The sequence below is a fragment of the Hemicordylus capensis genome, chromosome 2 (assembly GCF_027244095.1).
Source record: "Hemicordylus capensis ecotype Gifberg chromosome 2, rHemCap1.1.pri, whole genome shotgun sequence".
NCBI lineage: Eukaryota > Metazoa > Chordata > Lepidosauria > Squamata > Cordylidae > Hemicordylus > Hemicordylus capensis.
Window position 1 is genome coordinate 48,835,323 of NC_069658.1, and position 26,241 is coordinate 48,861,563.

The following is a 26,241-nucleotide window of genomic DNA, read 5'->3' on the forward strand; positions in this document are numbered from 1 at the left end:
ATCAGGATTGGCACTGTGGCATGCAGGAAAGGGTATTTAACCCTTTCCTGCACTGCCCTCAAATCTGCTATTTTTCCTAGGAGGGATTAATGGCCACATCCTTGTGTGTGTGGGAAGTGAAGGGGTGATATTTGATGGGACTGTAGTGTAGCGGGAAAGGGTTAAGCACTCCCTTCACAGGCGCTGCAATTCCAGTATATCACCACTTTGCTCCCAGTTGCTAATTCAGTGGGTGGGGCGGGGACTCAGGGCCAGTCTATGTGTTTGGACTTTATTCAGACTGGATATTATTCAGGCAGTAGAAGAAAAGGATGCTGGTCAACATGATGGGAAAGTTTGCAGTTTTAAATCTGCAGTTTTATGATGGAATGGAGGAAGTGTTTTGCAGACTTAATTTAATTACTCCATGCCTGATGGGAAAAGATCTCAGGTAGCAGCAAGGTATGCTGGGGTGAAGGAGCAATAGCTGATCATATAAAAACCATTAGTTATTCCAATTCATCTCTAGCACTAATCACTGTATAGGGATCTCTTGAAAAGCAGAGAACAAAAGTAAAGAAAAATGTGATAGAGTATTATGAGCAAAGCAGGATATTAATTTTAGATTGTCTATTAGGCAGAGTTAACAGAAGCCAGATTGGACAGTATTACCTAAAGGGCTTAAGGCTTTTGTTTTCACCATAGACAAAATTCCTTCATTAGATGGTACAAGGTCACCTTTCTCCAGTTCTAGGATCCCCCTCCAAGATGGCTAAATTCTGTGTTACCCAGCGTGCATCAAAGACCATCTCAAGTTTTAATGGGAATGGAAAATAGAAATAAACACGAATGAATGAACGAATACATAAATAAATGCAGTAGAAGTAAAGTGAAACATTCTCTTATTTTCTGTCATTCTAGATTTAAATTCCAAAGTGAATGGATTTCAGGTATTATCAGAGAAAAATGTAGGTCTTCTAATGTTTTTTTTCTCTTTATAATCATGTAGACATCATATTTCATTTTAATTATATGTTATTGGATACTTTTTCCCTGGAAAGGTAAGAACTTATTTCCTTCATATTTTTAGAATACTTTTAAAGGGTAAAGAGTAAATATCTGTGATCTTAGCAAAGATGGCACTACAAGCCCCTGAGTAGGAGAGTCATCTTGCTGTTTTTATGCAAATCAGCTAGCATGCCTTAGGAGGTATATAATGATACAGTACCTAATAGGACAGAGGTTATCATGAAGCACATCATGAAGCAGAGGTTATCATGAAGCACGGAGGTTATCATGAAGGCTGCTTGCTGTGTTAATTTGTAACAGGTCAGACTTGCCATGTGGCCATTGAAAATGAATTTAGGAATTTTCTGTAGCAGCTTTTAGAGTCTGATCCCATAGTCCTGCTATCTTGGGTGGCTGCTTATACCAGTGTAATGTTGCCATAATGTAGTCATGGCCCTATGTACTTCCAGCAGCAAAGGAGTACTGTATAATACCAGGACAGCAAGAGATAAGAAGGCTGTTCTCATGCTCAGCTTAACCCAGGCTAGGGCAGGATAGTGTGTGTGCTCGGGCTTCTTGTGCTGCATACATAAATATGCGCCTAGAGTGCCTGTCTTACAGAATACCCCAAGGCACCACTCTTGTCACACAGTGCTTTGTGGGATATCTGGAGGCCGGGAAAACGAATCCTGGCCTCTTTTGATCCGTGCTGTTCCCGGTAGTGCAGGTCTTGTGGTTGCGTGGATTGCATGCTGAAGAGTAGACCATTGATTGTCTGGGGAAGGTAAGTTGGACCCTGCCTTGCCCCCCACCCACTCAACTGCCTGCCTGCGTGGTCATGTGACTAGCCCCAGTGAATTGTTGCAACCCAGTACATGACTCTTGCTGTTGCTTTGGTAGCATGACTCAAGCTAAATGTGAATCCTTAGATATATTAGAGAAAAGGGATCCACTAGAACGTTTACAGGAACTTGACTGCTGACATTTAAAATCCCAAAGGAAGCAGTTTTCAAACAGAATTCTGATGGCTGATCCCACGGGGACAATACGTTCTGCTCCTTTGCTCTTTCTCTTTTTCTTAACAAAGAAAACATATGTGCTGTAATAATAATAATAATAATAATAATAATAATAATAATAATAATAAAAGCTATTTTATGTGTTGATTTGTACATGGGATCCATTTTGACTTATTTTGTAAAATAGTTGTATAAAGGACCAGTTGTGGTTTTAAATCCAAACGAGTTATTTTTATGTGTTTTTATTTATTATTCTCACAACACATTCATATATAGATATCGATTTAGATTTATATACTTATATACTTATTTATTTATCAATCAATCATATTTTTATACCACCTGATATGTACATCTCTAGGTGGTGATGGATATCTCTATGCAGTGATATATTAACATTCCAATATGCAGGTCAAAATCTTTAAAAAAACAAATGTCTCCCTGTTTCTAGAAATGTTAGAGCATAAAGCAATAAAGTATGGAGATATATTGCTGCTCTTCCTTTACCTTTGTAATAAAATGCTAGTCATGATTTTGATAGGCAAAAGGAAATGAAGAAGGAATGTGTGCATTGAAATATGTATTGCTCTTATATACTGCTCAACTTAATGGTGATCTCGTATCCTTCACAATGTGGGCTTTGTGCTGTGCAGTAGTCCCTGCAGAAGTATTTTAAGCTCTTCATAGCTCTCTGAAGCTCCACCCTTCATGTGCGGAGCATGCACAGTATTTTTGGCAGGAGAGCACTTCCTAGCTCAGTTCCTTCTTGACCACAGTCGCAAACGTTTTTCTCTCCTCATGTTAGTTCCTGAAAGGCAAAAAAAAATTATTATTTTTATTTTATTTTTTAATTATTTTTACATTTTCTATCCCGCTCTTCCTCCAAGGAGCCGAGAGCGGTGTACTACATACTTATGTTTCTCCTCACAACAACAACCCTGTGAAGTAGGTTAGGCTGAGAGAGAGTGACTGGCCCAGAGTCACCCAGCTAGTTTCATGGCTGAATGGGGATTTGAACTCAGGTCTCCCCGGCCCTAGTCCGGCACTCTAGCCACTACACCACGCTGGCAAAATTACAGTTTGCTTTACTAGTTTTCTCTGATTTTGGACTGTTTCTGACCACTCTTTTGCCTCACATTTTGGTTTTGTTGCTAATGGGCTTAAAAAAGACATTTAAGTGGTGTTCCTCTTTCTGTGGAACCCTCCCCTCTTCCTACAAGCAGAGCCTCAGCTTGCTGTGCCCTGGCAAAGACCACAATACCCATGCTTGTAAAATTTGCCTTTTCCATAGAAATTCGGAAAAGCAGATAACTATGTTTGTGGGGAGCCCTATATGAACAGGCTCTGTGACCCTTGGCTCCAATGCCATTCTCTCCGCTATCACCATCACCTTCAACATTGGTGCTATCAAAGTTGGGCTCAACTTGGAGAGTTTCCCCGTCCACTTCTGCAACTACTTTCAAGAAGCCACAGAATGTCTCTAAAGAAAGCCATAGGCATCATAAGAAGCACAAACATCAGGAAGAGGCGTCTTCCTCTCAGTCAAAACACCAGAATTTTTCTTCAATTTCAACTGCAATCTTGACAGTGTTGACTTTGGAGGCCTCACTTAGGCTTAGCTCATTGGCATTGCCGGCAATGCCATCATAACCATCGACCTCGACTCCAGAGTCGAGCCACCCATCTCCTTTGACACAACCTCATTGCCTGCATTGACATCGGGCACTTTTCTAACACAGTCCTCACCGGTTGTTCAAACTGTCTGCTTGCATTCATCTTCCTCCTCGCCAGAGGTGATTGAAGTGGCTGAACAGCCCCAGCCTTGACACAGACATCGACACTGACACCAATTTCAACATTGATCTCTATGCCTGCACCATTATGCGTGTCTGCTGCAGCTCAGGCTTCAACGTCAACCCCACTACTGATCTCAACTGGGAGTGTGCCTCCCACTCACGTGCTTGCTCCTTCAGCTATGTCTTCAACACCTGTCTTTGGTTCACACTTTCCATCAACATCGATATTGAAATACTTTCCTCTCTTCCATGACATCAACTCGGTCCTGGCCTCTCCGATGCTGACGCATTCTGGCTTTACCGTCAAAGGATTTCCCCTCCATAGTCTGGATATTGATGATGACTTTGGCTCAGGTGCATTGGAGATTCCTAAGAACTCTCTGCATCTCTGACATGAGCAGCCCCTCATTGCTCTCCATCTAACTTTCCTGTCCAACCCTGGAAGGAAAGGCTCAATTTTTCACTCCCTGCCTGCCTTACTGAATAGTGGCTGGACTGTTGGAGCTCCCATGTGGCCCTGGACCCAAGCCATATCAGGAGGAAGCCCTCTATTCATGATTTCCCCATCTCTGCCATACCATTATGAAGGATTCTGTCTTTGGAAGCTTAAGAAACTCAAATCTATTAACCTTTCTCAAGTTCCATTGTCTCCTGCTCTCTCATGGATTCTTCTTTCAAGCGCCCACTAGACCCCCGCCTCCCATGCCATAACCTCTGCAGCCTACTGAACCAATTCCTCTGGCTTCTCCTACTAAACAAACTGCTTCCTTCTTAAGCACTATGACGACATTTGCTATTCCAGAGAAGCAGTTCTCCAAAGATGACTACACTTCCTCGTTTGACTCTGACATTGAATCAACACACACAGAAAACCCATCCAAATCCTCCCCCGACAACATGCCAAATAATCCTTCCAACTCTTCTGACTGAGGAAACTAAGTCGTACTGGATTCAGATAGTTGAGATGGCTAAGGTTCTTGGCCTACAACTAAAATCTCCAGTGCCAGTTGTCAAGGGCCTTGTCATTGACTTCATTGCCTCAACTACAACCTCACAACCGGTGGCTCTTCCCATGTTGCCGATACTGATCAACTCAGCAAAATTCACATGGGATGCACTGTTTAGTGCCACATCTACCATCAGAAGGCTCAAAAATTTCTACAGAGTCCAGGAAGATGACTGCAAGTACCACCACCAAACTCACTAGTTGCGGATTGTGTTCCAAGTCCAGTTGGAAACACTCTACTCCCACCAACAAAGAGAGCAGAAAACCTAACTCTGTCAGCCAGAAAATTTACTCTTCTTCATCCTTCTTGATCAGGGGTTCTCAACCTTGGGTCCCCAGATGTTGATGGACTTCAACTCCCATAATCCTCAATCAAAGGCCATTGGGGCTGGGGATTATGGGAGTTGAAGTCCAGTAACATCTGGGGACCCAAGGTTGAGAATCCCTGCTCTTGATGAAGATAGCTAATTATATGGCCTGCATGATCAAGTTCCATTATTCAGTCTGGGAGGAGTTCAAAAATGACCTAAAGGACACTCCTGAAATGACCCAAACAAAATTCAAAGAGCTACTTTCTACTTTGGTAGACATTACGTACGTGTCTTCACCAAATACGTGAGTGCCATCGTTGCCTATCTCAGGACAGAAGAAATCTCAATCTTCCCATACCTAAATGATTGGTTGCTTACCTCTCCAGACAAAGTATTGCTCGCCAATCACATCCAGACAGTACTCTCACTCTTAGAGGCATTCAAGTGAATTTAAAGAAATCCGTCCTCGTTCCCCAGAAATCTCTGACTTACATAGGCACCATACTGGACACAAACGTGAAACGCACATTTTTACCAGAAGAGAGTTGGCTCTCAGTTGTGCATATGGACTCCTTCAGGTCCAGATCCACCCAAGAGGTACAGTCCATTGAACACCTCTTGGACCTGATGGTGCCTTGCACTGCAACTGTTCATTATGCCAGACTCCACATGTAACATCTTCATTTGTGGTTCCTTTCCCATTTCTGACCAAATGTGGACAGTCAGCAACTGCAACTGCTACTGCCTCCACCCATATTGAACTCCCTGCTCTAGTGGACTCTACCACAAAGCCTCATGATGGGCATCCCATTCCATCCTCCTATTCCCACTCTAACTCTTACCATGGATGTTTCCTTGAAAGGGTAGGGTGCTCATTTTGCAGGGCTTCATGCATAAGGGTCTTTGGAACCACCAACAATCCCTCCTTCATATAAACCTTTTGTCTGTTCTCTTGACCTTGAAGTCCTTTCTACCAATTCTGAAGGGCAAAATGGTCCAAATCCTACTAGACAACATGACTGCAGTCGCATACATCAATTGCCAAGGTGGGATGGTTTCAAAATCCCACTGCAACTTGTTCATTCAACTTTGGGACTGGTCCATTCACCATCACTTCCCTCCATTGGCTCTTCACATAAAGGGTATCAACAACACATTGGCAGACAATCTCAGCAAAGAAACAAACCTGTCCTGTCAACATGGGTGGGAAGTCAATCATGATGCCCTTTACAACCTTTTTCTATGCTGGGAGACTGCCAAAGTGAACCTCTTCCTAACACAACAAAAAGTGCCCCCTCTTCCGATCAAGAGTGGCAGTAGATGAAGGGTCTCTGGGGGATGTCTTTTAAATTCATTGGACCATGCTACCTCTTCCCGCCCTTCCCTCTTCTGTCTCATGTTCTGAGCAAAATCCTACAACACAGGACCAGATGCATAATATTCATGCCATGGTGGCTGATACAGCCTTGGTTCCCCCTCCTACAGCTGGCTCGGGCCTCCATTGCTGCCTCCACCAGCATCCTGACCTCCTCTTGTGTGGGACCCTTTATTTACTCTAAGTCCTCTAGCACTGCACGGCCCAACAACAAGGTAGCCCCAGGAAAATGGACACAGACACCAGCTGGTTTTAGTCAATCAATGATTCATGTTTATTATAGTCAGTTAAACAGCAAGCTAGCTCCTAATTCTCTCTCTCTCTCTCTCTCTCTCTCTCTCTCTCTCTCTCTCTCACACACACACACACACACACACACACACACACACACACACACACACACACACACCAGCCCACTTCCATTTCCGTGATCACAAGATGTACTCATCTTATCTTTTTGTTCTATTCCCAGTTCTTTCTCCTTTATAATGTCTTTGGCAGTTCTCCCCGGTTTTCACCGATTCTTCAGGCCTTTGGCATCTTTCCCAACACTGTTCGTGTTCGAGAGAGAGTGGGGCTGGGGCACACTTGATGTTGCTCACTCATGCATTCCTCCATACATACTGTTTGTAAGCACTACCTAAGTTTCTTAATTTATCAAGGTCACATGGCTCATAGGGTTACAGAAATGAGCTATTACAAATTAGTATATTGTTTCTTATCTCTACAGTAGATCATTATAAGCTTGTGATTCAGCCAAGTATTTCACTGTTACAAATTAATATATTGTTTCTTATTTCTGGATCTTTATAAACTTGCGAGTTAGCCAAGTACTTTATGCATCACTTCTATCACAAAGCTAGCATAATTCTACACTTGCAGAATGGGGGCCAGGTGCTCCATCATAGCCTCCAAACGTTAAACATGACTCCATGGAGGCTGAACCAGATCTTGCTCCATGAACAAAAAGTCTCAACCAGATGCAACTATTCCTGTAAATGGAAAAGTTTACATAACTTCATATAAACTATGTCTAAGGGCTTTGAACCCACTTCTGCCTCTGTGCTCCAACTCCTCCTGTACTTGACCTTCCTGAAACATACTTGCCTCTTTGACTCATCTGTCAAGATTCTTATGTCAGCCCTGTCTACAGTACATTTGGGAAGAAACTCTAAGTCCTTGTTTTCCCAACTCAACTGCAAAAGATTTTTAAATGGCCTTAACAACCTTTATCCTCCCAGTTAGAAAACCAGTTGAGCCCTGGATTCTCTCCTTGGTTCTTTCTACCCTTACTGAAGCACCCTTTGAATCATTATGCTTGGCTCCCATCAAACTAGGTAAAGGTAAAGTGTGCCATCAAGTCGGTGTCGACTCCTGGCATCCACAGAGCCCTGTGGTTGTCTTTGGTAGAATGCAGTATGAGACGATGCCTTTCAGCATCTTTCTATATCGCTGTTGTCTGATATAGTTATTTCCCATAGTCTGGGAAACATACCAGCAGGGATTTGAACCGGCAGCCTCTTGCTCCCTAGGCAAGTTGCTTCCCCGCTGTGCCATTAGGTGGCTCCCATCAAACTGGTCACCCTGGCAAACTGGCTTTCTGAATTGTTATCACCACTGCTAGGAGGGTTAGTGAACTCACTGCCCTCAGAACTGAGGTTCTGTTTACTATGTTTCCCCCCCAACAAAGTTGTTATGTGCAATGATCCTGCTTTCTGACCAAAAGTGTTCTTGCAGTTCAACATTTTCATCATCCTTCCAATATTTATCATGAATCCTGTCTCTAACCTGGAGCACTCTCTCCATTCCCTAGACATGCGGAGAGCTCTCCTCTTCTCTTTGAACAAGACTAAGGGCTTTAGAAAGTCCAATAGGTTCTTAGTTACCTTCGAAGGTTCTCACAAGGGCCAATCCACCTCTCATCAAAGACTTTCTGAATGGCTGGTCCAATTCATCATCATCATCATCAATAATAATAATAATAATAATAATAATAATAATAATAATAATAATAATTTAATTGCTATTCCGCCCTTCCAAAAATGGCTCAGGGCAGTTTACACAGAGAAATAATAAATAAATAAGATGGATCCCTGTCCCCAAAGGGCTCACAATCTAAAAAGAAATATAAGATAGACACCAGCAACAGTCACTGGAGGTACTGTGCTGGGGGTGGATAGGGCCAGTTACACTCCTCCTGCTAAATAAAGAGAATCACCATGTTAAAAGGTGCTTTTTTGCCAAGTTAGCAGGGGTTCTTGGCACCTGCTATGACAAACAAGGCTGATATGACAAACTGGACACTATCAAAGCCCATTCCACCTGGTCTATGGCTACTGCTGCTGCTCATTTGTCTGGCATTGCCTTTCTGAAATATGTAAAGCTGCTACCTGGTCTTCCAAATTACTCTTTGTTAAGCATTACGCCCTGGACATCCACTCTTTGACTGAGGCTGGTTTTGGGTGGGCTGTACTTTAAAATGCTTTGTAGTCTCACATCCTCTACCCACCTCCTTACCAGGAGAGCTTGCTAATCACCCATGTTGTGAAGTTATCGGATCACCATTAAGATAAACCGGTTGCTCACCTGTAATTTTTGATATTTTGGTGATAGGGTATCATTCACAGCACCTACCCACCCTCCCTGATTTTCAGATGTACCTACTGCACTTACCTTGATTATTTTGTGAAGTCCATTCTGCACAGCGGCAGTTCAGGAACTAAGATGGGAAATGCTCTCCTGCTGAAGATGCTGTGCATGCTCTGCACGTGAATAGGGATGTGCACGGACTGCGGAGGCGCGGTCTGATGCCGGGGGGGGGGTTATTGCTTTAAGGGTGGGGGGGTTGTACTTACTCCTCCCACCACTTTCCTTCCTCCGGCGCTCCATTTTCCAGCAAAATCTTCGGGGCGGTAGTGTTCCTCCCTGCCGCCCCTGCCCCCTTGTTGCCTGCTAAAAGCGGAAGTAACTTCCGCACATGTGCCTGCTGCTGCCTCAGCGTGCACACCGCACACATCACACTGACGTGTGTGACGCACGCACGGCGGGCGCATGCGCAGAAGTTACTTCCGCTTTTAGCAGGCAACAAGGGGGCAGGGGCGGCAGGGAGGAACACTGCCGCCCCGAAGATTTTGCTGAAAAATGGAGCGGCGGGAGGGGTAAGTACAACCCCCCCGCCATTAAAGCAACCCCCCCTACCCGGCGTCAGTCTGTCGGACTGCCAGACCAGCGAACCGGTTCTCATGCCTCTAACATGGCCTGCGAACCAGTTCATGCACATCCCTACACGTGAAGGGCGGAGCTTCAGAGTGCTATGAGGAGCTTAAAATCTTTCTACAGGGACCACTGTACAGGCGCAAAGCTCACATTGTGAATGATATGGGATTACCAAAATATCAAAAATTACAGATGTGCAACCTATTTTTTCTTTGAGGAGCTCAGACTACCTGTTTCTATAAACACATGACTGTTGCTAATCCATTATATTCCCCCAATAATGTTAATTAAAGGTGCATGGTTGGACATACTTGGTGTTTCCTTAGTTGGTAGAGTGGTTCCAAAGAAATACTGAGTGTGAGTGGTAACTAAAGGAGAGAGAGGAGACCACATTTATGATTATGTGTAAGTAAATCCTCAGAGAGGCTTACATATGATTTAAAGGTGACTTCCCAGGCACTTTATAGAGCCAAACTCATGTAGCTTCAACAGTAAGTCCATTATGCCTTCATAGCATAATAAGAACTACAATATAAAAATAAACATGGATGGCATAAGCTGAGAAAATGTATTTTTCACATCCACATAGATGAGAAAACATCAAAACTTTTAGTTGCTGTGGTAGTGAATTTTTTTGAAAGTATAACACAATTTCCTAGAACTATGGTGCACCCAAATTTAGAAAACTGAGTGATGTTCTTACAAGGGATATTCTACAGCTGGAGTAAGTACAAAAACGAGCATTTAAAATTATTAGGGATCAGGAAGCTTTTCTTTATGAAGAAAAAAGGTGGGACTTTTTGTGTATGCTATAATTGTTTTTGTCATTTAACTTCTACAGAGATTAAATGATGAAGACTCTCCAGAAATAAGCCTTCTTTCAGGCATTGATGCAATAGAGGAGTTATCAAAATACGCAGTAACAAAATGTACAACGGTATCAGAAGCTTTTCAGAATGTCAGGATGACCAGTAACCAGCAAGATATGATAGCAAATGGCCAGTCTATTGAAGCAGTGGCATCTGATATAACTACAAGCAGAATAATGGCTGGAAACGTTGAGGTTAAAGATTTTATGATTCTCAGTGATTCTGAGAATTCCCAAATGCCAAGTCCCTTGTTTGACATACTGAATTATCAGAATGATGCTCTTTCTATGGGTGCATCAATAAATGGAAGTAATGCTCTGCCAGAAGAGCTTCTCACAGCACTGAACTCCTTGTCAGACTCTGTAGTACCACCTGTCTTTCAACCAGTAGAAAAGGGAAGTGGGCACAGTCTGGCACAGAAATGGCTGAGATCAGAGCTAACAGATGATTACACACAAATACATGATACAGATTTTGATTCCCAATTGCATTTACAACACCTTGAAGAAACAGAACTTTTAATGGAGAACAAGTTACCTTGTCTTTCAGGGGAACAAGTATGTATGATTTAATACCTAATTTTAAATTTATATTCTTACTATCATGAATATCTTAATCCATGTTATGGGCCAGATAACGCTTTCTTCTTTGCTATGTTGGTTGGTTTTGCTGAAATCAAGAATTGTTGGCTGACATCCAGAGTGAATTATTCCTGAGTAATTCTGATGAAATTAAGTATTCCTTTACAGTAACTCCTGAGTAGTACTATTGAGTAACTTAGTCTGGATGTCAGCCACTGTATCCATGGGATTTACATTGTCTATTAAACAAGTAATTCTATCAAAAAAAGGATATAAGATTAATGACTAATTAAGTGACTAATCCTGACAGACTAATCTTCTTTTGATGGATGCAATCAAATAAAATGCAAGGATTGGGGCTTGGGTATACCACATCCCATGGTTTCTTTTTTATTCATTTGATCATCTAGCTGGCCTCTTTTCTGTGGCTCAGGATGGGTCGTAGTATTTTAAAAATCCATATGTACACAATAAGATTTCAGTTCAAAATCAGGCTCGATGAAACATGTGCTAAAATTCCTCCCCATTCCAGATAAAAGCTGAACCCTGGCCCCAAAAGCTAATCCAAACAGAAATATCCTACAACATTTCCAGAATATGTTGGGTTTGACCTTTGATGAGTTTCATGGTGGGGGGAATGAATTCCATATTTGTGGAGTACCCACTGATAAAGCTGCTGCCTGAGCCCTTGTTTTCTAAAGCTGACACACAGATGAAGTTAAAAGGGGCTTTCTCTACAGGTCTAAGAGCTGAAATACATGTTCAGAAATATCACTCAGTAAAGCCCTTCTAGGACTGAGCCACTTCAAAATGTAGGTGTGGGCCCTCATATTTGATGGCTTTCTTGTGTAAAACAAAAGAAAATAAAACCTAAAAAATCTCCCTGCATCTTGAAAGCAGGGAGAAGGTTGGTTGGTTTTTCTCGCTGATATGCCCGTTTTCTATGTACATGATATTTAATCCCCTCCCTCCTGGAAGGACTATGCAATATAAATATATAATGACCAGTATGTTTTCTTTCAAAGAGCCATATTTGCACCTGCTGCCTTGAGGATATTTAATTCTTATTTAATTACATAACAACAAAAAGGTTTGAATTTTATGAGCCGTAATTCTGATTCCGAGATATAGCAAAGAGGCACAATTTCTGCGAGAAATCAGTGTCCCTTTTGTTTTGAATAAAATATTTTTATTGTTTTTATTAAAATAATATTTTTTTAATTAAAGGCAAGATAAAAATATTACAAATAAAACATGATAAATAATATCCCCATGACTCAGTGGCAGGTCATATGCTTTGCATACCTTCACAGGTTTGTTAAATTTTGCCCTCACATTTTAGGTTAAAAACTCTTAGGGCGGCTTACAATATTTTATTTAATCCCTGGCATCTCCAACGAAAGGATCTCAGGTAACAGGGTGGGGAAAAGCCTCTTCCTGAGACTTTGATACTGCCAGTCAACTAGAGAAAACTGGGTTAGATTAATCAATAGGCTGACAGTACAAGACAGCTTAAGATGTTCATATATTCACTTTTTCTGGATGTGTGGCTTGACTCTAAGAGATCGCAGTGGAAAACACGGGAAGATAACAGTCGCTTGAGTGATGCAGGGCTCTCTCTATAGGCCAACACCGTAAAGTCTGCCTGGGAGACATTCTGGTGTAACATAGTTAATCAGTTCTATGACAGGGCTAACTAACACAACTGCAGTGGTAAATAAGGGTGTTTGGAAGGAAACATACTTGCAATGAGATAAGGTTCAAGGAAAATGCTCATTCCTTTTTCTTTCAGCCTGTGAATCTAGGAATTTGCATAGTGATAACTATGCTAAGTATGACACATGGCTCTTAATATAGGATCTATGGTGGAATCCAGATATGATGCTGATTATTCATTTTAAAAAAGAAATAAGTTGAGTTTTCCAAAGTTAGAGCCTTTGTGGTTTCAGAACAAAGTTCTAAGATTATGCTTTTCAATGAGAAAGCTGGGTAAAATTTCCAAAACTTAGTAGATGGCGCTTCACTTAGCATACATTACCATTTCTGACTCTGATTCTCTCAGTTCTAATAATTTATGCACTTACAATTCTCTTTCTTCTTCTCCTTCCCAATACTTGTATCCTAACCATCTTTTCTCCAGTTATTGTTGCTGGTATAGTTAAAAGCATGTTTATGTAACTTTTCAATCCCCACCCCAATCAGTGGTTTTATATAACAAAAGAAATGAAAACAAGAAAACTGAGTTGAGAAATCCCTATTTTTGTATGCTACAAATAACTAAAAAAAAAATTGTGTCATCAGAATATGTCTTGAAATGTGCATACATTTATACCTATTTTAATATTTGCACCTTTTCTGCAGAATTTCAGATATATATAAAGACCAATTTTTAAGTCTCCCAAGATATGTGGAGAAATTTAACCATGTTTAATTGACTGACTAGGCTGGTTCTGCCTGACTTTGCTAAGCTGTGGTGTGCAACATATCTTTCATGCACTGGAAAAAAAACAGTCATGTAGAATATAGGTATAGGTCAAAAAGATGACATGTCATTAAGTGGGATGTGTTATTAGCCACACTGGTCAAGATGAAGTAATATTGAGCAAATATTTCCTGTTAGTGATATTGATGATGGATTTTGACATGAGGAAGCTAATTTTTATGATAGTGGGGATTTTTAGGCTTATTCTACTAGAAGAATACCGTGGTCAAAAATGGTTTCATTGAGATGGTATTTTCCATATCAGTAGTTAGAACACTCTGTAAAATGCCATAACATTTTTGAGACATAGACGTGAACTGGTTCACGTTTCTCTCCATGGGTACTGGAAACTATAAGAACTAGAGTTGAAAACCAATATATAAATAGTAGTAATAATACTAGGAATCCATTCTTCTTCCACCAAGAAAGATTTATTATTATTTATTACATTTATATCTCACTCTTGCTCTGAAGAGCTGAGAGTGGTGTACATGCTTATTTTTTTAATCCTCACAACAACCTGTGAGTTAGGTTAGACAGAGAGATACATGACTGGCCCAGAGTCACCCAGTGAGTTTCATGGTTGAATGGGGATTTGAACTCGGGTTTCCCAGTCCTAGTCCAGCACTACACTATGTTTTTTGGTGAATAGTCACTTGTTGCTTTAAAAAAATAAATCTCATCCCACATTTTGCAATTTTCCAATGACTTTAGCTTAGCCCTGATAATTGGCCAGAGCACATTTCAAGTATTTATATTTCTTTGATGTGATCTCTGTCTTCTACACATATGGGCTATGTGCCTGCGCAGAGAGCTCGTCGGAATCTAACAAGCTCGATTCTCCTGCTTTGGAAGGAACCCTGCCCCTGCCGCTATATGCGGCTGCGCCACTCCTCAACCCCTCAGTCTTTCTTCGTCCGCGCTTTTTGCAAACATCGTGGAGTCTTGAGCTTGGCAATGAGTAGGATCAAATAGTTTAAAATCTGTTTAAAAGAATAACAGTTAAAATCTGATGATTATATTCAGAATGTCTCCTTTAAAAATTAAAAAAAAATTAAAACCTTTCCCTCAGCATATTATGGTGTAAAAGGTAGTTCTTTCACCTAATTTATGTAGCAGGATTGCCATAAAAATTTGGTATCTGTAGGTAATCAGGAATACGGTGAATATTTATATACTGCTTTCCAACAAAGTTCCCGAAGTGACTTACACACATGTAAATAAATAAGTGAAATGGCTTCCTGTCCCCAAAAGGCTCACAGTCTAAAAAAGAAACATAAGATAGACACTAGCAACAACCACTAGAGGGATGCTGTGCTGGAGATGGATTGTTTGGGTTTGTGATTATTTAGCAAAGCACCAAAAGAAGCTTCCCACTCCAGTTACAGAGCAGAGTGCTGAATTTAGTTGTTGCAGTTATTTAAAGAACACACATGGAGATTGTTGTACAATCTAAACTAAATAGGTTTATTGGTGAAGTACATTTGAGATAGGAAAGACCCAGACCTATCTATCAGCTACATAATGAATAGATAGGGAGAGAGAGAGATGTTTCCATCTGTTCTCTAAGAGGAAAGGAAGAGGACTGACTCACTACAGGAAGTACCTGAGTCAGGGGTCATAGAGTAGAGGCAAGCAGGGACAGGTAAGGAGACCCTCAGTAACTACCTCTACTCCCAGTGCCCCTAGTGGTCATTAGGATAGTTGGTGCAAAAGGTTGATGCACTGGAACTCCATCTCCAACACTGATAGGGCCAGTTGCTCTCCTCCTGCTAAATAATTAGAATCACTACTTTAAAAAGGTATGTCTCTGCTCAGTTAGCAGGGAAGAGAAGAACCTTGTCTTTGTCTTTGATCAAGCATTCCATGACTGCAAAGCATAAGTACTTTCTGCTTCTTTAGGGTGGCTTTTGCTTTTGTTGAGGGGTGGGTATGTGCTTACTCCCCCTCCAAATTTTTGGGGCATGCCTTGTGGTTCCTCCCAGCACCCCTAAATGATCCTCCCCACCCTGCACAGAGTTTGCAGAGGCTTTGTGTCCATCCACATGCTCCACTAGCAGTCAGCAACATGTATAAATCACACAGATGCATTCAATGCTACCTGTTCAGAGATTCTGCTTTAAGAAGGCAGACAGGAATTCTGTTTTCTGTTGTTCTTTTCTGGATGCAATTGTAATGCTGGACACCCTATATCTAAAGTAGTATTCTTTCTGCAAGTAAAAAAATATCTCTAAAATTGCTATATTTCTGTCTGAGAATGTTGGGGGTGGGAGGCACTGCTTTGCAGTGGTTCTGCTCCTACCTTTCTGGCAGATTCTAGATGGTGTCGCTTGGAGACTGCTGCTCTTCAAAATCTGAGCTTTTATATGGGGTCCCTCAGGGCTCCATACTGTCTCCAATGCTTTTTAATATCTACATGAAACTGTTGGGAGAGATCATCCAGAGATTTGGTGCTGGGTGTTATCAGTATGCTGATGACTCCCAAATCTATTTCTCCATGTCAACATCATCAGGAGAAGGCATATCCTCCCTGAATGCCTGCTTGGATGCAGTAATGGGATGGATGAGGGATAACAAACTGAGACTGAATCCAGACAAGACGGAGGTACTTATTGTACGCAATCATCACTCAGGAAGCAATATTGATCTACCTGTTCTAGATGGGGTCACACTTCCTCAGAAGGAACAGGTACGCAGTCTGGGAGTGCTTCTGGATCCACACCTCTCCCTGGTTCCCCAGGTTGAGGCAGTGGCCAGAAGCGCTTTCTATCAGCTTCGGTTGATATGCCAGCTGCGTCCGTTTCTTGAAGTTCATGATCTCAAAACAGTAGTACACTTGCTGGTAACCTCCAGACTTGATTACTGCAATGCGCTCTATGTGGGGCTGCCTTTGTACGTAGTCTAGAAACTACAATTAGTACAAAATGCGGCAGCCAGGTTGGTCTCCGGGTCATCTCGAAGAGACCATATTACTCATATATTACAGGAGTTGCACTGGCTGCCGATAGGTTTCCGGGCAAAATACAAAGTGCTGGTTATAACCTATAAAGCCCTAAACAGCTTAGGCCCACGGTACTTAAGAGAGCGTCTTCTTCTGCATGATCCCCATCGTCCACTATGTTCATCAGGGGAGGCTCGTCTGTGGCTACCTTCATGTCGTTTGGTGGCCACCCAGGGACGGGCCTTCTCTGTTGTCGCCCCGAGACTTTGGAACGCACTTCCCATAAGAATAAGAGTCTCCCCATCTCTAGTGGCTTTTAAAAGGGGTCTAAAGACTTATCTTTTTACGCAAGCTTTTTAGCTTTTTAACTTTTCAGCTTTTTAACTTTTTAAACTTTTGATTGTTTATTATTTGTTTTAAATTGTTTTTAGTATTTGTTTGTTGTGAACCGCCCTGAGACCTTGGGTTAGGGTGGTATAAAAATGTGCTAAATAAATAAATAATATTTCCACACAGTTCTAAAAGTTTATTGCGGCTTTCTGTATTAAATGTTCATTTGCCACTGAAACTAAATGTATGTGAAAGGTTGAAAATCCTTCCTGTTAAATATTTTATGCTCTAAAATATTTAGAACTGTGTAGGAGGAGAAGTGTGGTACTCTTCCATCCCATCCCCATCCCTCCACAAAGTCCCATTGAGCAAAATGAAGAAACACAGGAGTCCATCTAGATTGTGCAATTCTGTTATCTTATGTCTTATCTTATGAAAGATTGAGAGTTTTATGGTAAACATCCATCCTATTATAATTTTGTAGAGCTTATTTTGGCTTGTTCTGGAAATCCCCTGAATTTGATATAAAGATTTCATTGTTTATGTTCATTTTATATTTCTTAACAACATGAGTTAGATTATCTTGATGTAGGTTCTAGAAGCAGAAACTGTATCACTCTGTATTGATTGTTTTTATAATTGTGGGTTTTTTTTACAGTTTGATTGTGATCAGACATACAAATTAATTAATTCAGATCACCTGACTGAAAAGGGAGATTCCAATTTAAAGGAAACTAGCTCATGTCAACAAATTATCCAAATATCTTCATATACTTTAAGAAAATCAGCCCGAAAAAGAAAAGAGATTCCTTATAGTGATGTAGATAATACTTCCAATGGTCAAAGATGTCTAGAAGAGACACATCAGAAAATACACAGTGACAGAGCTGAAGCAAGACTCTTTGAGTATATCATGTAATTTTTACTATTTTTAATAGTAATGACTTAAATTGAAGATTTAAAAACTATTATAAAATTATATTCATACAATTAGGCTATTTTAAAAAGCACAATTCCTGTTGAAAGTCTGGATGAAACTAAATACAGTCTCTCTTGTTTGTTATTTGAAAAGAAATGTGTTTAAGTTTTAAAATGTTATATGAACATCACATTTGTGTTGTGTATAAAAAGTTATTTGGATAATGTAAAACTCTTTATTTGTCACCAGAGCACAAGACTCTAACACTAAAGAGAAGTCAGATCAACAATCACAGCTGAGAACCGGCTCACTCTACAGCTCAGCTTCGGATGAGAATACCAAAGTTGAGCAAATGAGGAAAAGCCAGAGGATTGACAAGAAAAGTAGTAAGTGGTACTTTTGACTTTCTGTTAATAGCCAGAAGGCAATGATCTTTTTTCTTGATATGTGACTGTGGCATAGGTCATGTTACCATTTACTGCTTTTAGTGAAAGCTCTACATCCATCTTTTACAGCTGTCCATCCTTTACTTTCTTGGAGGAAACTATTCTTAGTCATAAGTAGAGTTTCATTAGTGCAAGTGAGCTCCTAAACCAAACTACAGTAGCATTCTGTAGATAGTGTTTCCCTAGCTCTCTGTCATTCTAAAAGCTATACTCTCATGAGTCCCAATAATTACTTCAGGTTGAAGTATCCCTAAGTCAAAGCCTTTGGGATGTGGGCATACAGCTTCCCTCTTGGCATTCAGAGCTGATTCTCAATTACTTTTAAGAGGCATGGGCTTGGTTCAGACCTGACATTGCAAATTCTGTGCCATGGTTCGATCCTGGTTTGATATCCTGGTTTCTTAACCAGTTTCTTGGTTTCTGCTGAATTGGGAAATGGTGGTTTGTTCCAAACTACAGATGGAAGCTTTAACTATCTCCTCCCCTTGAGTACAAAGGGAGAGGGGAGTGTGCAAGCCTGAGGCTTGTCACAATTTATGCACAAAATGCTACAACATGGTTTAGTGACATACTATTAATGGGAAGCTCATCCATTTCTGAAAGTCCATGATAACAGTTTTGGAATTCTAAGAACATGCCACACATTAAGGCTGTTCACATGAGCAGCCCTACCCAGGCTCACTCAGCCCTACCTGGGTTGGGCAGCTTGTATGAAGTGCTGGGATCGAGGCAGAGTGGCCCAAGGCTCTTCCCTGGGCTTTTACTGAGGTAAGGGGACATGCATGCACCCTCTTACCTCCATCCCCAATCATGTGTCTGTGGCAGCCCGAGCAGATACAAGAGTGCCCAGTTCATAGGAAAGTCCCCCAATGCATCACGCTCCTTGCATTGTGGCATCCCCCTTGCATTGTGGGATTTTTGGAGGCTGGGCTGGATTTCCCTTGCTTTCAAAACACTGTGCTGCTCGCCACAGCAGCACTCTTCTGGGAGTGCGGCACAGCAAGCAGGGCGGCAGTGTTGCTCATGTGGGGGAAGGCAGGAGCAATCCCTGGGGTTGTTAATTTTACCCCCAGTAGGTAAGCAGCAGAGTACTAGGAAGAGAGCACACACTCCAGTTACAGAGTAGTTAGCAGAGGATGGTTTAGATCTGGATTGAGATCCGTCGAGATCCATAAGAAGTGTGGTTCTGTGCCTGCATAGAGACCATGTGGTAGCTATGCCAATGCTTGTCAAGGTGTCTTGGCCCCCACGCCCTGAGTGTGCTGTTCTCCCTCAGAAGAGGATAGCATCTGAGAGCGTTATGGGTTGCCACGACCTCCTGCTCCGAGACAGGGCCAATCAGAGAGCTTTCCAGGAGGGAGGGGCAATCCCTTCAAGCTCCAGTCTTCACCCTGTCTCGCTCCGGCAGGAATAGTTTGGCTTTGCTCTGGCTATCTTCTCTGTTTGTGCCTTAGCTCCTTAGCTCCTAATCTGTCCTGAGCTGTTCCAGTCAGGGCAGCTCTAGGCTGTTTGTTTTTGTCTCCTAGCCCGCTCCGAGCTGTTCCAGTCGGGGCAGCTCTAGACCTTTGTTTGTCTGTTCACTGACTGCCCTGAGCTGTTCTAGTCAGGGCAGCTCCTTTACTTAAGGAAGGCTTTAGGAGACTGCTTGGCTCTCTCGCGCCATCTGCGGCTCTATCACCGCAGCGGGTGGTTTTTCTGGGTGGCGATGGCGGCAGAGCTGGTCCCAGTAGCCCCGCACCCCTAGAGGGAGGCTTCCTCCTCCCTCTCTGAGGACTCTGTTGCACCCTCAGTTTGCTGAGCTGAGTGGGCCGCAGCTACCTCTCCCACGCCTGTATCTCGGCCTCCCAAGGCCAAGAAGAAGAACAAGAAGGCCTCTAGGGAGAAGAAGCTTGCGGCGACCAAGTCGGCAAAGGGCAGCAGTTCTAAGAATATCGCTTCGGTTGAGGGAGAAGGGAGCAGGTCGGCTGTGTCTCCGGCAGCTCCATCCGACACTGCAGAGCTGGGACGGGCCACGCAAGTGCTTCCCACCCCGTCTCCCCGATCTGTCCTCCACCCTGTTTCTCCCTCAGTAGAGCCGACCGCCAAGCGATCACGCCCTTCGGTGGGTCCAGCGGGTGCTGAGACGATTGAGGAGGAGATCCCTCTCATCTTTGCCGCTCTTTTGCGGCACATTGTGGCTGAGGAATTTGGGAAGCTTGTCCCCACTCTAGCAAGGGAAATTCCCCCGCAAACTGCTGCGGCCGCCATTTTGGGTGCGTGGGAGGACTGCTCTGCCAGCGTTTCTCTGCCGCAGGGAGCAGTTGCCGCTAATCCTAGTAGTGAGCTTGGGCCACCAATCCTGTCCCCTTGTGTCCTGCGCCACAACTTCCCTAGCATAAACCAGCCGATCATCTTCCCATCGGGAGGGGGCGATCATTCTGAGGAATCAGAATCCGATAGAGAGGAGGGCGAACTCTCAGGGGATGAGGAGGACGCCATTCCTACGCCGCATGCCCAATATTGCCTGTTTTCGGCCGCTGATTTCCCGGTCCTCCTCCATAAGGCCCGCAAGACCTTGCGCCTGGTGTGTGTGTGTGGTTCCTGCCCCCCAAGAGGCTTCTGAGGGTGATCCTGCTGTCCTACCTTCTTTGAAGGCGCCTGAGGTGGTGGTTCCCTGCCCCCAGCTTTTTATGGACATTATTCAGTCTGAGTGGGACCGGCCTACTGAGACCAAGGGTCCTCCCACTGCAGTTAAGCGTTTATATACCAACGCCAAAGGGGTGATGGGCAAACTTCAGGTGCCACCTGTGGATGCGGAGGTGGAGGCTCTGGTCACTGGTGCTGTCTTGCCCAAGGATGGGGATGAGATTTTATGAAATTTGGCTGACAAGAAATGCGACGCTGCCTTACACAGGTCACATGAGGCCTCTTCCCTTGCCATGCAGGCTTCTATAGCAAACTCTATATTTGCCAGTGCTTCTGTGCTCTGGATTTAGGAGTTTCTTCCCTTGGTGCACCCGGGTTGCTTGTTCTGAGACAAGGTCTTAACAGACTGCACAAGGCATTTTCCTACATGGCTGATAGCTCCCTAGACACAACTCAGATGTCCGCTAGGGTACTGGCTTCTGATGTGACCATCAGGCACCATTTGTGGCTTAAAAATTGGAAAGAGGACCAGAACTGGTGTGCCTCAGTCGGTGCTGTCCCTCTGTCAGCATCAGTCGGTCAGGTTCTAGGTTTCTTACAGACCGAGTTGGATAAGGGGCTTAGTCCCGCCACTCTCAGGCAGCAAATTTTACCATCTCTTCTGCCCTCCAGGTTCCAGGCGCCCCTCCCTTATCCAGGCACCCCCATATTCAAAGGTTTCTTAAGGGAGCTGCGACCCTTTTCCTACTTGGGACCTGAATCTGGTTCTCCAGGCTCTGACCAAGGCTCCATTTGAACTGCTGCGGACAATGCTGCTAAGACTTCTCACTCTAAAGGTTTTGTTTTTGGTGGCTATTACTTCAGCCTGTCGTGTATCTGACCTGGGCGCTCTGTCGGTCAGGAAAGAGTTATGCCTAGTGTTCTCAGATTATGTTGTTTTACGCACTGATCCTCCCTCCCTCCCTAAGAATTCTCTGTTTCACCGCTCCCAAGAACTCATGCTTCCATCTTTTTGTCCCAAGCCTTCTTCTCCTAAAGAAAAAGAATGGCATACTCTGGATGTCCGCAGAGCAGTTCACGTCTATTTGCGATGTACCAAGGTTTTTAGGGTCTCCGAATCCTTTTTTGTTTCCTTCAGAGAGTGCTCACTGGGAAGAAAGGTGTCCACTTCTACGCTGGCGCGCTGGATCTGCCAATGTATTCACCTGGCCTACACGTCAGCTGCGGTGCAGGTACCGGAGGGTATCACCACTCATTCGACTAGAAGCGCGGCATCATCCAGCTCTTGCTACCCTGGCTCCTTTGGCTGACATTTGTAGGGCTGCCACTTGGGCCTCCCTTTCCACCTTTGTCAAATTTTATAAGATTCATGATTGGGCCTCTGCTGATGCCTCCTTTTGCAGGCGCGTTTTGCAGCGGGTAGTCCCTTCTTAGGACCAGACTCACTGCTTCCCACCCAATGTTGTTAGTGGCTAGGGTATGTCCCATAATGCTCTCGGATGCTGTCCTCTTCTAAACGGTTCATTTAAAGATGGGCAGGACGCACATTCCTCAGTTCTTTTCCAACCATCATTGCGTTTAGACCTCGGTCTGCTGCTAGTTGGGAAGTTCCTTGTATTTCTCTCAGAGATTTTTTGTGAGTTTTTTAGTGCTTTATCGGACTGATTCTATGTTATGACCTTTGACTATTCCCTTGGATTTTGAATACGTGTTATTGTGTGTGTGTTACTATGAGTCCGGGCCATGGCTGCGGCACTTGGTCTGGATCTTCGCTCTGAGTTGGCCACTATAGACAACCCCATCTATAATTTCATGCTTAAGACCCTATCTACTGCACCAGTGGCTTTGCCAATGCTTCCTGTCATAACGCGAGCTGCCAAGTGCGCCTGGGAGGTTCTCCATACTTCCACCCTGACATCTACGCACCTTGAGAGCTTGTATTGTATCCAGGACAAGGATAATGCCTATCTTCTCAAACATCCTGTGCCTAATAGTTAAGTGATAGACTGCACCACCACATCAACATCTGGGAAATGCTACACGGTGCTACCTGACAAAGAGGGTCAGAAACTGGACCTCCTGGGGAGAAAGGTATATTCAACCTCATGCCTCTCCATCAGGGTGGCCAACTACTCTGCCTGTACAACTAAATATGGTCACAACATCTGGGAAGGCTTACTTACAGACCTGGACACTTTGTCCCCAGATGAGTTTTGGAAGAAATTCTGCCATACTTTGGAATGGTCGGGAGACCTACTTAGCATCACCAAGCACTTGGCTGAGAGTGAGTTTCGTGCGATTACAGTAGCAATCACTCTCTGTAGGCACGCTTGGTTGCGCTCTACCAATTTACAGCCCGATATGCGGGACAAGATAGAAGGCCTAGCTTTCGATGGCTAGGTCTTTTCAGTGAGGCAACTGATTCAATGATGGAGCAACTTAAGAAATCAAAGTTCACAGTGAAAACTTTTACAAGTCAGGCCTCCACTTCTTCAACTTACCATCCGAGATATTGCTCCACTTTTACTAGGCAGCGACCACCGTTCTGTCACCAAGATTGAAGGGATTACCAAAAGTCATACTCCCAGTATCAGAGGAGACCTTTTCAAGCGAAATCAAAGTCGGGGCAATCTCAACGCCTTAAGGCCGCCGACTCTCAGAAGTGTCCCTGAAACATCTGTCTGCTCACTGACACCACCTCTTTCCCCATTCCTGCCAGCAGGGGTTCTAACATCCAACCTTTCTCCGCCACCACATTCCATCAGGCTGGCAAGCCATGCCACCGCATGGCACCATATAACATCGGACTGCTGGGTCCTGAAGATCATATCCTCAGGATATGCCATTGAATTCAGGGCAACACCGCAGTTCATGGGAATGAGATTCACCCCTTCATCGAGTGCCCTGCGAGAGGAGGTGAAGGAATTGTTGGAGAAGTGGGCAATACCCCCAGTGTCATGGGCAGACAGGGGGACCGGATTCTACTCCCGCTACTTTCAAATCTCGAAGCGGGACGGGGGCATCTGCCCCATCATGGACCTCTGCCATTTAAACAAGTTTGTGCGTGTCAGGAAGTTTCAGGTGATGGCATTGCAACAAATTCTTCCACTTCTTCAAGGGGAGAAGTGGCTTTCGATGCTGGATCTGAAAGACGTCTACTTTCACGTCATTATCAGACCTCAGCACCAAAAATATCTGCTATTCACTGTAGGAAGCCAAGTGTTCCAGTACAACGTATTGGCCTTCGGACTGTCCACCGCCCCAAGGGTCTTTACAATGTGTATGGCACCAGTAATTTCCCATCTGAGAACTCTGGGAATTTCGATTTACCCTTTTTTGGACGATTGGCTCTTGACCTCAAAGAGCAAAAGCGAGTTACTTTTGCACATCTGCTGTCTGTTGGACCTTCTTCAGGACCTAGGCATCCAGGTGAATTGGAAAAAATCTCACCTGGAACCGGTTCCAGTGACCACTTACATAGGGCAGTCTTAGACACAGAGCACCAAAGAGCATACTTACCGGAAGAACGGTATGTCTGCATTTGAGACCTAGTGGGACTTTGCCAACAGTCCCCTATACAGTCAGCTCTTACTATTCAACGTCTCTTAGGCCTCATGGCCTCTTGCAGTACAGTCATCCACTTTGCAACCTTGAAGATGAGGAAACTGCAGACGTGGTTCCTGTCCGTCTTCCACCCTGCCAGGCACAGCCAGTGGAAGCATCTGGAAATTCTGCCCCGAGTCCTGGACTCACTCTTCTGGTGGAGGGAGCGCAGGAATCTCCTCAAGGGGGTCCCCTTTCAAACCCCGGTTCCACCAGTCTGGCTGACAACAGATGCCTTCCTTCAAGTTTGGGGAGCACATTGTGGCCATCACCAGACCCAGGGAAAGTGGACTCCACAACAAGCCCAGCTCCACATCAATTTCCTTGAGTCGCTGGCTGTTTTTCTTGCACTACAGGCCTTCTTGCCTCCTCCAGGGCAAGTCCGTCCAAGTACAACTGGACAACACGACAACTTTGGCTTACATCAACTGCCACGGTGGAACAGTGTCCCACTGTCTGTGTGCCCTGAGTGTCCAGATGTGGCACTGGTGCATCTGGCACCAGGTTTCACCAGTCACTCTCCACATCAAGGGGCTGGACAATATCCTGGTGGACGACCTCAGCCGAGTCTTCCTCCAGGACAAACAACATGAATGGGAACTCAAATTGGAGTATATAACCCCCTTTTTCGACCGCTGGTTTCAGCCGACAGTGGACCTGTTCACAACATCCTCGAATTCAACGTGTGCCCACTTCTCTTCCAGAGCAGGACATGACCCATAGTCCTTAGGGGATGCTTTCCAACTGGATTGGACACAAGAGACACCATACATGTTTTCCCCTCAACCAATAATCACCAGAGTGGTGGCTCAACCAATAATCACCAGAGTGGTGAATATAAGGTATTCTTTCAACTCCAATACCTTATATCCTGGTGATGCTGTGGTGGCCAAGGCAACCTTGGTTTCCACATGTACGCTGACTGTCTAGGAACCAGTACTGACATCTTCCACAAGTGCTGGACCTTCTATCCCAAGACAACGGTCATGTCCTCCACCCAGATGTCTACACTCTCCAGCTGACTATATGGCACATAGGATTCTGAAAGAAGTCCTGTTGAATCAAAGGAAGGTATCTGCCATGCGCAACTACACTGGCAAATGGCTTTGCTTCAAGAACTATACCAGGTTGCGGGGGGGGGGTGTTGCCCCGGCAAGTGTCTGTCGAACAGGTATTGCTGTACCTCTCCTCCTTAAAGGGTCAAGGACTGGTTAATGTTTCGTTGAAAGTCCTCCTAGCTGTTCTTTCATCTCGGCATCCGGGGTCGGATGATGTGGCTCTGTTTTCTCACCCAAAGAGTAAGGCGTTTTTGAAAGACCTATCAAATATCTACCCTCCAGTTATGCCCCCTGTGGAGCCCTGGAGTCCCTCGCTGGTTCTCTCAATGCTCACTGAGGCTCTGTTCGAACCCATGGTGACAGCATCTTTGTGACTAGTCACCTTGAAGTCTGCCTTCTTAGTCACCATCACCACGGCTCGATGTGTAAGTGAGCTCACAGCTCTTAGGGTTGACTCTCCATACACTAGATTCTACCAAGATAAAATCCTAGTGCGTTTAGACCCTGCCTTTCGGCCTAAGGTTGTGTCCAGTTTTCATCTGAACCAAGACATTGTCCTCCCAACTTTCTTTAGGAACCCTTCTTCTGCTCTAGAAAGATCCATGCACTCACTCGACGTGTGCAGAGCACTCCTGTATTACCTGGCATGCACAAGGGACTTCCATACCTCAGTGCGT

General features: G+C 43.9%; 1 protein-coding gene across 5 annotated transcripts in view; it reads left to right on the forward strand.

Moving 5' to 3' along the window:
- Positions 1-26,241, forward strand: part of ANKRD31 (ankyrin repeat domain 31) — a 122,904-nt gene that overhangs the window by 30,811 nt on the left and 65,852 nt on the right. For 3 of the 5 annotated variants that reach the window (XM_053298663.1, XM_053298660.1, XM_053298664.1), the window contains 4 exons: positions 901-947; positions 10,552-11,136; positions 17,572-17,828; positions 18,082-18,218. In XM_053298663.1, the coding sequence (XP_053154638.1) occupies positions 901-947; positions 10,552-11,136; positions 17,572-17,828; positions 18,082-18,218 (1,026 nt within the window). The remainder of the gene's footprint in view (positions 1-900; positions 948-10,551; positions 11,137-17,571; positions 17,829-18,081; positions 18,219-26,241) is intronic. The other 2 variants (XM_053298661.1, XM_053298662.1) reach the window with 2 other exon arrangements.